A 12,939-nucleotide genomic window follows, 5' to 3' on the forward strand; every position below is an offset into this window, starting at 1 on the left:
TCCCAACCCAGGGATTGAACCTGCATCTCCTGCTGGCAGGTGGATTGTTTGCCACTGAGCCACTGTAATTCAATTTAAATTTTGATTGGAGAAAGCCAAATCTGGAAGTTCCCTGGTGGTCCAGTGGTTAAGACTTCACCTTCTGGTGCAGGGGGTACAGGTTCCATTCCTGGTCAGGAAGATCCCACATACCTCTTGACCAAAAGACCAAAACATAATCATAATTGTAACAAAATCAATAAAAAGGCTTTAAAAGAAAAAAGAAAGCCAGAACTATTACATTCACCTTGACTTAATACACATAGGATAGCCAAAGTCCAAACATCAGAGGGTCTGTGAAATTGAATGGGGGAAAAAATGTCTTTTTCTTTTCTATCTAACAGAAATTTAATTTCCTACCATTGTGTGGGTGACAGATCATAGTAGTATTCACATTGCCTGTGACTTTGTCACTCATAGGAATCACAGATATTTTTATATCACATTACATTGTTCCAGAGATCTTGAAGTAGCCACTTATCTAAGTCAGTAAGTCTTATTATTCTGATATATAGCAGAATATATCTGCCACAAATATATTTCCTAAGCATAATTCATTATCATTAGTTTGCTTTGTAACCCCATGTATTTTAACAGTATTTTTTAAAACATTCTGAAAGTGGTCTAATAGGCTCCCCCAGCCTGCCAGCGGGGGCTGTGGCACATGAACGCATGGTCTGAAGGTTTGTGCCCGGTGGTTAACTTTACACAGGCCAAGCTCACCTGTGCTTAGCTTGTGAATTTGAAATCATATTTTGAGGTGAGCAGCACAGTCATTTTTATGATGGCATTCAGTTGTTTTCTGAGCATCTAGGTATCCAGACCTCTTGTGCAATAGCACATAGTTCTAATGAGGTATCAAAATCCCGATTGAAACTAGAGTTAGGATGTCTTGTATAGATTCTAAGGATTGTTTCTTCATCAATAGTATTTTATAATGCTGTTTTTTAAGAGGCACTGAAAAAACTGAATGAAAGACAGACCTCACATAAGAGTACTTACAAAATTAATTTTCAATGAATTTATGATCTCTAATTTTATAACATATCTTTAACTTGGATATTAATTTTCTCATTTACCATTTGTTACATAAGTAAATTAATATTTTATAAAAACAGTATGTTACTAATTACTTATGATCTTAATGCATCAGAAACAGAAATATACCACTCAATTTTGAATAGCTCAAATAGTTTCCTAGATTACTAAATGAAGCAAAGTTATTATATTTCTATCTAATAATTTGCTTGTAAAAGATAATGATTCCCAGTTTTCCCTTTTCTCATATGCCATCTGACTGTGCTTCTTGCACAATTCTATTGAAGAGAATTTTCTCTTTTTCATTTGGTCTGGCTCCTCACAATTACCCTTTTACTAGATGAGAACAGCCATAGCCATGTAATTTTTGTCCCACTCATGCTTCTGAGGCAAGTCTATCTTCCCCAGAACATCCATGTTCTCCAACGTGAAAACAGCCTGTCTGAAAAGTATTACATTTGAAAATGTCTTATAACCTTTTTGGTGAGGAACTGTTCAGGTTAATTTTGATAAATTATAATATGAATACTGGAGATGTGAAGCAACCTGAATGTCTGTTGACGGGTGAATGGATAAGCCAAATGTGGTGTATACATAGAACAGATATGGTTCAGCCTTTAAAACAAAAAGGGAAATTTTGTCATATGCTACAACATGGATGAACCATGAGGACATTATGCTAAATGAAATAAGCCAATCACAAAAACAGATATTGCATTATTCCACTTAAATGAAGTATCTAAAGTGGTCAAACTCTTAGAAACAGAAGGTAGAATGTTGGTGGCTGGGGGTGGGGGCTGGGGAGAAAGGGGGAACGGGGACTTGTTCAATGGGTGTGGAGTTTTAGTTTTGCAAGATGAAAAATTCTTGAGATCTGGTGCATGACAGTGCATATAGTTAACAGTGCTGTCCTGTATATGTGGTTAAGATGGTCAGTTTTATGATTTTATTATCACAATTTTAAAAGAATATTGTGGTTTTGAATTTTGATGAATAATACAAATGACTCATTCTTTTATCTCTCCTCCCCTCCTGGCCCCTCAGGAGTTTTGTCAAGCGCTTCAGCAGCCTGATGCTAAAGTTTTTAAAAACTACTTAAAGGTAGGTATTTGGAAGACTTACATATTTTCATACAATTAGGTGATGTTTCAGAGTCAGTACATACTACAGCATACTGTATCATACTGTAGTTTGACCAACAGTCACATAGTTACATATTTGGGAATCTCTTTGCTCTAAAATCTGCTTCTAAGAATCCACAATTAATAACTATTACTACATTCCAGTTTTATGTGAAGGCCCTTTCAGCTGAGCTCCTACGAAAGGTTAGAGTAAGATAAGCACACTGAATTGTATATGCCTGACCATGTTGATACAAAAATGTCATTTCCTTTTACAGTTTTGTGATGTAACTAAATAGGAACTAGAGAATTGGGAAAGCAAGTAATATTTAAGAACAGCTACCCATATTGAGTTGAAAGTAAGGAACTAAAAATAAAGAAACAGAAGTATGAGTTACTTGGTTATATCCTATCTTGAAACTTCCAAATTTGCAAAATGGACAAAAAGTAGAATCCTCAGATTTGGCCATGAAGGCTCTTTTTATAGTCATAAAACCACTGAATTAACCAAACCAACCTCCAAGTATTCATTTGGTATTCATTTCTACAGTTAAATCCATGAAACAGCTTTCTTGCCCTCACCCAGCTAGTCACTCAGTCAGCACTCTGTGACTGCCTTGTTATGTAACACATACTGTCCTAACTGCTGCAGATACCGGTATGAGTGACTTTCCCTGCCCACAGGGAGCTCATGGTCTGGAATTAAAGTTATAGTGTGACAGCTTGAGGAACTGTTCTTTATTAATTATCTTCAACAAATTTAGGGTAAAGCACGTGCTAAATTTCTTAGTGATAAGTAACTTAATGGCTCCCTGGTCCTTTTGCCAAAGGCATTCAAGTCAAGGGACTTCACTGATAAATAAGTGTGCTGCCCTTCAACTTTGGTTCTACCATCTTCCCTTGCCAATTTTTCCCCTATTAATAGTTTGTCAGCTTAAACTGACCAAAGAGTTTGTGAGAAGAGCGTTACTGTTTATCATTGGGAACCCTCCCCTTTCCCAGTTCCCCATAAAAAGTACCTGTGGAAGTAACCTCTGTTAAGTAACTGATCATCACACTGGATTAAAGGACTAAAAATAAATTGTAACTCTGTTAGAGGTATCTGTTCCAGCAGGTCTAGGTACACTGTAGGAGGCTTGTGCTCCAAGTATATTCATCCCAACAGCATTTATAGTCTTCCTCCCAAGCGCAGCTTCTCTATGGCATTATTCTTCTAGTTGGAAAAAAAAATGAAGTTCCTTCTTTTGAGCCTCCTCTGTTCCTGTCTGATTAATCCTTAGATCTTGCCGATTGTTTGCTCCTCACTGTCTCACTTGTTTTCTGTCTCCCGTGCTGCCACTCTGGTGTCGGCTTCTGTTCTCTCACTCTGATTTCCCTTCCCTTGTTCTATCCAAGTTGATCCATTTGAAAACATTGAAAAGTTTTCTGAAATTCATTCCTCTTCTTCATGATCTTCATAGGCTTAATTGTTGACTAAACAGTAACAAATTCTTTAATTTGGCATTTAGGTGCCTTTTTTTTTTTTTCCCCCCAGATTCTGAGCTCAAGACTACCTTTTTGTTTTCTCTTGCAGGAATATCCCTTACTATTCCTGCTGTTCTTCAGATATTTTGCCTTATTAGCACTCTTTCCCTTTAGGAATTCTACCCATTCTTCAAGGCTAACCTTAATCGTGGCCTCTATGTTTTGCTTATATAGTGATGATTCTTTTCTCTCCACTTAGTCAATAGATAGTTAATAATTATTATGTGAATGTCTGATCTACTAGGTGTTACAGATATAATGACGAATGTGGTCGTTATCCATAATGAGTTTACTGCCTTCTGTTTACTCTCTGGTGCTTACTTAACATGAACCCAACTATGGACGGGAGTAATATTGAGCCAGTGCTTAGCGCAGCCTCTAGCCTATATATTCATAGTCTTAGATGTTAAATTGGAAGTATTTTTTTATAATCAAATAAATAGTCAAGGGATAACACCTGCTATCTTTAGCTTTGACTTGTTTGTTTCTTCCTCAGAATTTAATTTCCTCCCATTAACTTTGACAGTAGTGCCAGTAGCAAACCATTGTCAAGAGCATGTTCCCCTCTCACTGCTTGACTCTCATAGCACTGGAGGGAGCACCATATTTTCACTAGTTTCCCAATTGAGTAATGGCAACATTAGTTATCTCTAGACTTACCAAGTTGTCCAGAAGAGACAGTTTTTGGCTTGTATTATGTGTGATTTATGGAGTATATGAAATGTTTTAGAATAGTGACTAGCACCCAGTAACATGGAGCCCTTCTTCAGGTAAAAGGTGATAATCATCTGACATCAGTACTAAATGAACCAATACCTTATTTACAGGTGTTCTTCCAGAGAGCAAAGCCCTGAGGACTAGATCTCCCCGTGCCTACTTCATGATCAAGAATTCCAGTTAATAATTTATAAATAAACAATTTTTTGTGTGCTGTTCACACTGGTCTTTTTAACATTGCTTTGAGCTTATTGCAGTATATGTATTGGGATTTTTTTCTCTAAAATGGGTGTAACTTCCCCTAAATTACAGGTATGTGACAACATAGAGAAGTTGCATGCCAATTAAATCGTTCTATATAAAAATGCTGTTGTAAGATACAGCAGAGTTATCCTAGTACCTTTTTTTTTTAACTTGAAAGTTTTAAGTCCTTTATAAAGACCATAGCAAGAAAACAGTGTACTTCTTTTTCATTACTGAATATAAAATGTTTGAAAATTTAAATTTTTGTTTTATGTGTGCAGACTCATAAACTTTCATTTATGTGTGCAGACTCATAAAAAAGTAGGGGGAATAAAATCAAAATTAACTTTTTTGTAGATAGCTATTACATTTCCTTAAACTGTTTCAATGCCAATGTGTATTCTACAAAACAGAATGGTTTCATAAATTAACTGATTGAAGAGTAGGTGCTGGTGTTATACATTTTTTATTAAAAAAAGCAAATAAATTTTACATAGGGAAATATATCAAGTCTTTTGGAATTATTTTAAATACTTGAGCCTTACTTTTTCATCTCGCCTTGATTTCCCATTTAAGGGACTGCACATACTGTATGAGTGTTTGGATGATTTAATTGTGCTCCTAAAAGAGTATATCCTACTTTGTTCTATTAAGCAATTTAGAATCTTTTTTCAAATGCACTACAAAAAGCCTGTATGCATATGTTGATAGAATTAAAAATTAATATTTTCCATCTTAACTGGATTTACTTAGGGCACAATATACCTTTGTGTTTATAATGCTTATAAGTAGTAGCTGCCGGTTTAGTTCCCCTGCCTTCCCCCATTTTTATTCATAACTATGCAAGAAACCTTCCCTGGTGGCTCAGACAGTAAAGAGTCTGCCTGCAGTTCGGGAGACCTGGGTTCAATCCCTGGGTGGGAAAGATCCCCTGGAGAAGGGAATTGCTACCCACTCTAGTATTCTTGCCTGGAGAATTCCATGGACAGAGGAGCGTGGTGGGCTACAATCCATGGGGCTGCAAGGAGTCGGACACAACTGAGTGATTAACGCTTTCACTTTCATGCAAGAAACCAAGACGATAAGACCAGTAGTACTATTGGAAAATTAAGAAAGGATGGACAAAACTGAGCAGCAGAATTACTATAGTCATCATTTAAGTTTAAATTCCAAACTCCCAAGTAAGGTTTTAGGGTGGTTAAGGGTTTTTTTTTAACCTTTGGCCCATGTGGTCCCTAGAGGTTTCATGGATGGGCTTCAGTGGTCTTCTAAATTCCCTAAAATTGTATCCTTAATTTTACATATTCTCCTGGGGTTAATTCCAGAAACGATTTTAAACATTTTCCTAACATAGAATAAAGGTGCTAAACTAAGTTAACAGTTAATTGTAAAAACAGATCAATGAGATGTATATTATACAGTCAGCCCTCTGTATGTGCAGGTTCCACATCCATGGATTCAACCAACCTTAGATCAAAAATACTTGGAAAAAACAATTTCCAGAAGGTTTGAAAAATCAAAACTTGAATTTGCTGTACTTGAGAACTATTTATATAGCATTTACATTGCATTAGGTATTGTAAGCTAGAGATCATTTAAAGTATGTGGGAGGATGTGCATGGATTACATGCAAATACTATGCTATTTTATATAAGAAATGAGCATCCAAGGATTTTGGTATCTGAGGGTCCTGGAGCCAATCCCCTGTGGATACTATCTTTGAACTGATTGTTCAGAGTATACTGAATTGCATAGCATAGTAGTTAAAAGCTTAGACAGGCTTGGGATCCAGATTCAGTAGGTTCAGATAGCAGTTATGCCAGTAATTGGTTTTAAAACCTTTGACAAGTTCTCTCTGCCCCAGTTACCCATCTTTAAAATGAGGGAAATAATGGTAACTACTTTATAACTAAGAATTCAGTAAGTTAAACATGAAAAAAGCTTACTGCAGCATCTGCTTATTGATAAGAACTATTGTTTAGTCACTAGGTGGTGTCTGACTCTCTTGTGACCCCATGCTATTTTTTTTTTTAATTTAATTTAATTTTATTTTTAAACTTTACATAATTGTATTAGTTTTGCCAAATATCAAATGAATCCACCACAGGTATACATGTGTTCCCCATCCTGAACCCTCCTCCCTCCTCCCTCCCCATTCCATCCCTCTGGGTCGTCCCAGTGCACCAGCCCCAAGCATCCCCCATGCTATTTTATATACTCTTTTGTAACCTGCTGGGCTTCTCTGTCCATGGGATATTCCAGGCAAGAATACTGGAGTGGGTGGCCATTTCCTTTTCCAGAGGATCTTCCTGACCTAGGGATTGAATCCAAGTCTCCTGCTTGGCAGGCAGATTGTTTACCACTGAGCCACCTGGCAAGCCTCGAGTAGCCATTGTTACTGCACTGTTTATTCCATACATGTAAAGGTGACACCTCCTCCTTCCTTCCTGGCTCTTTAAAGCCCTTCAGAAGATTCACAAGTGTTCAGAGCTAAGAGAAATCAAAACGGGCATTAAGAATCTATAATAGAGATTAAAACTTCATGGTACCTGCTGCTGCTACTGCTGCTAAGTCACTCTAGTCGTGTCCGACTCCGTGCAACCCCAGAGACAGCCTCCCACCAGGCTCCTCCGTCCCTGGGATTCTCCAAGCAAGAACACTGGTGTGGGTTGCCATTTCCTTCTCCAATGTGTGAGAGTGAAGTCGCTTACTCCTGTCAGACTCCTAGCGACTCCATGGACTGCAGCCTACCAGGCTCCTCTGTCCATGGGACTCCAGGCAAGAGTACTGGAGTGGGGTGCCATTGCCTTCTCCATCATGGTATCTAATCATGTGTAATAATTCACACTTAACTTCCTTGAAGTTGTCTAGAGCACTTCACTTAGGGGGTGCCATAGCAATTAGGAAACTTTCATCATAAATTGCCTTACCTGTATTGTATAATAGCCTCCAAAAGCAAACACCCCAATAATTGTCTCAAGGGTGAATCTCACCTTAACAAAGCCTCACTGAGGCAAGAAGACAGGGATTTGTATGTCTTAACTATGGAACTACAAGTTTTATGAGGCCTGGTATAGTTTTGGGCCTAACAGTTTATTTAAATCTTAAATACTAACATTAAATGCTTCACAAACGGCTTGATCTTCCAGAAAAAGTATTTCAGTGTTCCTCAATACAGTAAACATTTTGAATCAAGGCCTTCAGCTAATCACATTTTCTCCCATTCAACTTTGAGATGTAGGTTATACTGTTATAAGGAACTTGGACTCAAGGCCTTCTCCTTGGCATTAGATAGGGGTGAACTAAAATTAGTGGGAATTGTAAGCAGTGAATAGACCATTGTTAGAATGATTCCATCATTAAACATTGTTTAAAAGTTTAATAATGTAAATTCCTTTGTAACATTATAGTGGACTTTTGTTATCTCCATTTTGTACCTATGATATATGATAAAAACACGCTTAAGGACTTAAGTGTTAGTTGCTGAGTCGTGTCTGACTCTGTGACTCCATGGACTGTAGCCAGACAGGTTCTTCTGTCCATGGGATTTTCCCAGCCAAGAATACTGGAGTGTGGTGCCATTTCCTTCTCCAGGGGGTCTTCGCCACCCAGGGATCGAACCCAGGTCTATCGCATTGCAGGCAGATTCTTTACCTTCTGAGCTACCAGGGAAGCCCTAAAAAACAGGCTTAGGTTAAAAAACAAATTGTCTAAAGCCAGTTCAGTCGCTCAGTCGTGTCCGACTCGGCAACCCCATGAACCGCAGCACGTCGTCATTAGCAAAAAGCTCTGGGACTGCAATCCAGGTCAGCTCCATTCAAAAGCCTCTGCTCTTAAACCACTCTGCCACAGTTTCCTTCTTTCACTCCTGGCACCTGTAGTTCTCACCTGGAAAGGACTCCCGCCTTCCTCCTCCTTCCCTCCGGAATTTATCCCTCAGCAGCAAAAGGCTCCTGAGCCTCTAGTGCTGAGAAAGGTTGCAGTGCTGTCAGTGGGCCAGAGGGATCTCTAGGGAATAGCTGCTTGAGCTCTCAGCGGCACAAATATTGCAGGGCACCTGATTTTAGTCCCTAGATTCTCCACTATTGTCATTTTCCAAAGCAAGAGTACTGGAGTGGGTTATCATTTCCTTCTCTAGGATGTCTTCCTGATCCAGGGATCGAACCTGGGTCTTCCGCGTTGCAGGCAGACACTTTACCGTCTGGGCCACCAGGGAAGCCCAAGAGTGAGTAAAGTCGCTCAGTCCTGTCCGACTCTTTGCGACCCCGTGGACTGTAGCCTACCAGGCTTCTCCGTCCATGGGATTCTCCAGGCAAGAATACTGGAGTGGGTTACCATTTCCTTGCCCAGGGGATCTTCCCGACCCAGGGATCGAACTCTAGTCTCCAGCGTTGAAGACAGACGCTTTAACCTCTGAGCCACCGGGGAAGCCGGGAAGCCCAAAATGCAATCTAAAAAGATGGAATTAAATGAGCTTGTTTACACTCGATAATCTGGCTCCCCTGCAGCCAACGTGGTCTTCTTCTTTACGTACGAATCTATCCCTGCAGCTATGGCTCCGCACGTGTCAGTATTCTGCATAGTTGTGATTATTATATGTTTGTAATCATCGGTCCCTATCTGTCTGTCCCACTATCACTGCACTGGGAGACGCGGCGCAATTTGCCGCGTGGGAATCTGAATTCTTGCGCTCACTGCGCAGAGCTCTCCGGCTTTACCCTCAGAGTAAGCGGGAGACAGGCGGTGGATGTGGACTGGGTCGGACTCAGACACCCACCCAGCCTCCTGGATCCTCGTCACAGAAAATCGCGGAGCCAGCCGTGCGAGCAGCCTTGGCAGCAGAGGCTGAGGCCCAGGCCGATCCGGCGGGAGTGCGCACGCGCACCCGCGCGCCGGCCGTCGGTCACGTGGCCTCTGTCCGGGGCTTGCGAAGCCGGAAGTGGCCTGAGGCGCAGGGAGGCCGCGGGAGCCCGCTGGCGGTGGAGCGGCGGAGACCGGGCAAGGTAAGCCGGGACGGCTTGGGCGGAGGGGTTGCAGACGCGTGGGGCACGGGCTACGGAGCCAGGCATGGCCCGCGAGAAGCAATCCCGCCCCCGTGGGAAACTGGTGTGCTGAGTCAGGGCGGAGGCGGGGCGGGCGACCCGAGGAGCCTAGCGGAACCCGAGGCCGAGCCCTCCCCGACCCTGGCTGGGCGGACACCGCCTCCAGGGTGGCCGGGGCGTGCGAAGCCGGCCGGAATGGTCCCGCGGGCCGGTCCGCTGCGTCTGGACTCTTCGCCCCATGGCCGGCCCTTTGACCCGGGCCCTCACGGGTCTGGTGTCGTTGGGCACCGAGAAAGAGGATGTATCCGTTACTGGGGTTGGGCCCTGGCCGCCCGGGCAGGCGGGCATCGATGCCCCTTTCCCTTGGAGTTAGACTGGCTGCTTTCTCCTGTCTTTCCGAGCGTGAACGCGATCGTTTGATTTTTCAGACGATTAAAAAGACATGTCATTAGGGTTTTAATGAAAACAGCAGGGATTGGCTCACCGGAAGCTAGAAGCCGAAAACGTTTTTAATGAACATACGTGTAATGCAAATTCCCAAACGTTTCCTTTGGGAAATGGCTTACGAGTGTATTTTCCAGCCCGTTTCCCGGGCGTTTTCAATAGGTGTCCTCAAAACAAGTTCTCCCCAATAATTGTCAGTGCGTAACCGAAGGCCGGCTTTTTTCGCTGTAGAACGCTGAATGTTATGTTTAATAAATGATTCACGTAGTGGTAGAGTTTGGAAATCCTGGAACTTTGTCCATATGCGGCGTCACCAAGCCGGTTTTCATCTATGGACAAATGGTAACTTTCAATTTGGACGGTATAAGGAAGTAGACTTAAGGCAGGATCGCCAATCCCGTACTTGTTGAGTGCCTGCTTATGTTGTGTCAAAATTTTGGAAAGATTTATATAGCAAGCACCTTCTAGGTGTGCTGAGTCATGTTTTAGCATGCTGTTGTTGTGGGATAATTGGTAGATAGTTTGAAAAGGCATTTCCCCAATCATTGTGACACCGTAGCTTAATATCTGCATATGCTGCTGCTGCTACTGCTAAGTTGCTTCAGTCGTGTCCGACTCTGTGCGACCCCATAGACGGCAGCCCAGCAGGCTCCCCCATCCCTGGGATTCTCCAGGCAAGAATTCTGGAGTGGGTTGCCATTTCCTCCTCCAATGCATGAAAGTGAAAAGTGAAAGTGAAGTCGCTCAGTCGTGTCCGACTTGTAGCGACCCCATGGACTGCAGCCCACCAGGCTCCCCTCTCCATGGGATTTTCCAGGCAAGAGTACTGGAGTGGGGTGCCATTGCCTTCTCCATCTGCATATAGAGAGCCTCATATCTTAGCTGATCAATGTGTTTTATATTACCCATTAGATGTACATAGGTACCTAATGATATTATTTGTCAGTTATAGTTAGCTCAAGCAGCAAAGTTACATTAATTAGGGAAGCTTTTCATTCTTGAGAAATACTTGAAGATATTATTGAAAAGATATTTGAGAATTTTATTACATCAGTAGCTGATAAATGTGTATTTCATATTTTGAAAACAATCTTATTTTTACTGCTTATTTCCCATAAATTACTGTATATAAAATTATTTATCTGAATTAGTTGGGGGTAAAGTTATATTCATATATCTTAATATACAAAGATTGTTGAAGTTTGGACCCTGTCCATTCTTTGTGTTCTTAACCCTACTTGGAATATTGGCATTCATTAATTCATTCCAGAATATCTATTTCTGACTTAACTGTGAAAGGATGTTAAGATTAAATGTGACATTACATCAGGTTTAGATTGGCATGGTGGAACAAGTGTTTATGCTATTTAGCATACCTCATTTTTACTCCCATCATGGAGCACAAATATTTACAATATACTTATAGATACACAGTTTTAGAATATTGAAGGACAAGGGTAGGGGTATTTTTTTTTTTTAAGACTTTTAAGATTTTTTTAGAGCAGTTTTAAGTTCACTGGAAAATTGAGCAAAAGGTACAGAGATTTTTCCATATAATTCTTGCCTCTAAACATGCGTAGTCTCCCCTGCTTATTTTTAAAGACTTGTTAATATACACTAAGTATGTGTTTATTTATATATTTGGAGGTTGGAAAAACTATCCTTAAGTTAATTTCAGAATTTGTGGCTGAAAGGTCTCTTTTGAATCCGGGTTGTCAGGCTCTGGGTAGAGGAAATTTTAAATTAGGAAAGGTTATGTAGTGGTGACAGTTGTTTTCGTTAGTGTTGCCTTGCACCTGAAAGAAACAAAGTTATTTTTTTCTATATTTCTGTTGTATTTTACCTTATTTTATTTAAAACACTTTAAAATATGATGCATCAGTGATTAATCTCTCAAAACATTTTAAGGAGGTAAATTATCACTTTCATTGACAGAGAAAAAATTAGAAGGAAATAAATATTTTTTTCAGCCCTGTGAATTAAACTGAATATATAAGATGTCATTGGTTAAAGCTTTTTCAGAGCCCACACAGCATTTTAGTCTTTACTATTGCTGGAAAGTTAGATTTTTATTGGACTGTTTGTACACTTCAATTTAGCAGTAAATTATAGGTGCTCTTTCTTGAGAATAAAAGTAGCTAACATTTGTTTCTTAAATGTATTATTCCCTTAAAACAAGCATGCAATTTTTTTTTCTTTTCTCTTAGTATAACAGGAGGATCGCCTGACCACGCCGAGATGCAGAGCACTTCTAATCATCTGTGGCTTTTATCTGATATTTTAGGCCAAGGAGCTACTGCAAATGTTTTTCGTGGAAGACATAAGGTTGGTACGGAGAATTCTGTGAAAGCACTGTATGTGTAGTTTTCTGAGATGCATGCTTACACTTGGTGGGTTTGATTATTTTGTCTAAAGAGAGTATGTGTTTCTGTGGTTATTTAAGGTATTGCTGGTGTCAGAGGCGGTGTTATCTACCTAGTAGTGGCAGAGGTCATGTGCTGGGGAAAGGAGAAAAACAGAAGGTTGTATGAAAAAAGGAACTAGGGAAAATTAGTGTTGGCCTTTTGGCTCTCTCCTCCACCTGGTCCTCCTGCGGTAGAGAGTGAGCTCACTGGCAGAGTTCAGTGCGGCGGCGATTTGGGGTAGGAGGCGGTAGAGAGAGGCGTGGTGAGGAACAGATGGGAACTTTTGAGGGGAACCCCCAGAAGATTCTGCTGTGCTGTAGTAAGGCTTCCTGCCCCTGAAGTAAACCAGCATTCTACAGAGTAGAT

At 40.7% G+C, this 12,939-nt stretch overlaps 2 protein-coding genes across 3 annotated transcripts in view; both read left to right on the top strand.

The window, feature by feature from the left end:
• The window catches only part of XPOT (exportin for tRNA), a 57,021-nt gene extending 52,362 nt beyond the window's left edge, over nucleotides 1–4,659 (top strand). For both annotated transcript variants that reach the window (XM_006073571.4, XM_006073570.4), the window contains exons 24-25: nucleotides 2,122–2,178; nucleotides 4,550–4,659. In XM_006073571.4, coding sequence (XP_006073633.1) covers nucleotides 2,122–2,178; nucleotides 4,550–4,576 — 84 coding nt within the window. In that variant the 3' untranslated portion in view covers nucleotides 4,577–4,659. The remainder of the gene's footprint in view (nucleotides 1–2,121; nucleotides 2,179–4,549) is intronic.
• Nucleotides 4,660–9,527: 4,868 nt separating this feature from the next.
• Nucleotides 9,528–12,939, top strand: part of TBK1 (TANK binding kinase 1) — a 43,371-nt gene continuing 39,959 nt past the window's right edge. The window contains exons 1-2 of the mRNA XM_006073565.4: nucleotides 9,528–9,685; nucleotides 12,376–12,493. Coding sequence (XP_006073627.3) covers nucleotides 12,407–12,493 — 87 coding nt within the window. The 5' untranslated portion in view covers nucleotides 9,528–9,685; nucleotides 12,376–12,406. The remainder of the gene's footprint in view (nucleotides 9,686–12,375; nucleotides 12,494–12,939) is intronic.

The sequence above is a fragment of the Bubalus bubalis genome, chromosome 4 (assembly GCF_019923935.1).
Source record: "Bubalus bubalis isolate 160015118507 breed Murrah chromosome 4, NDDB_SH_1, whole genome shotgun sequence".
Taxonomy (NCBI): Eukaryota; Metazoa; Chordata; class Mammalia; order Artiodactyla; family Bovidae; genus Bubalus; species Bubalus bubalis.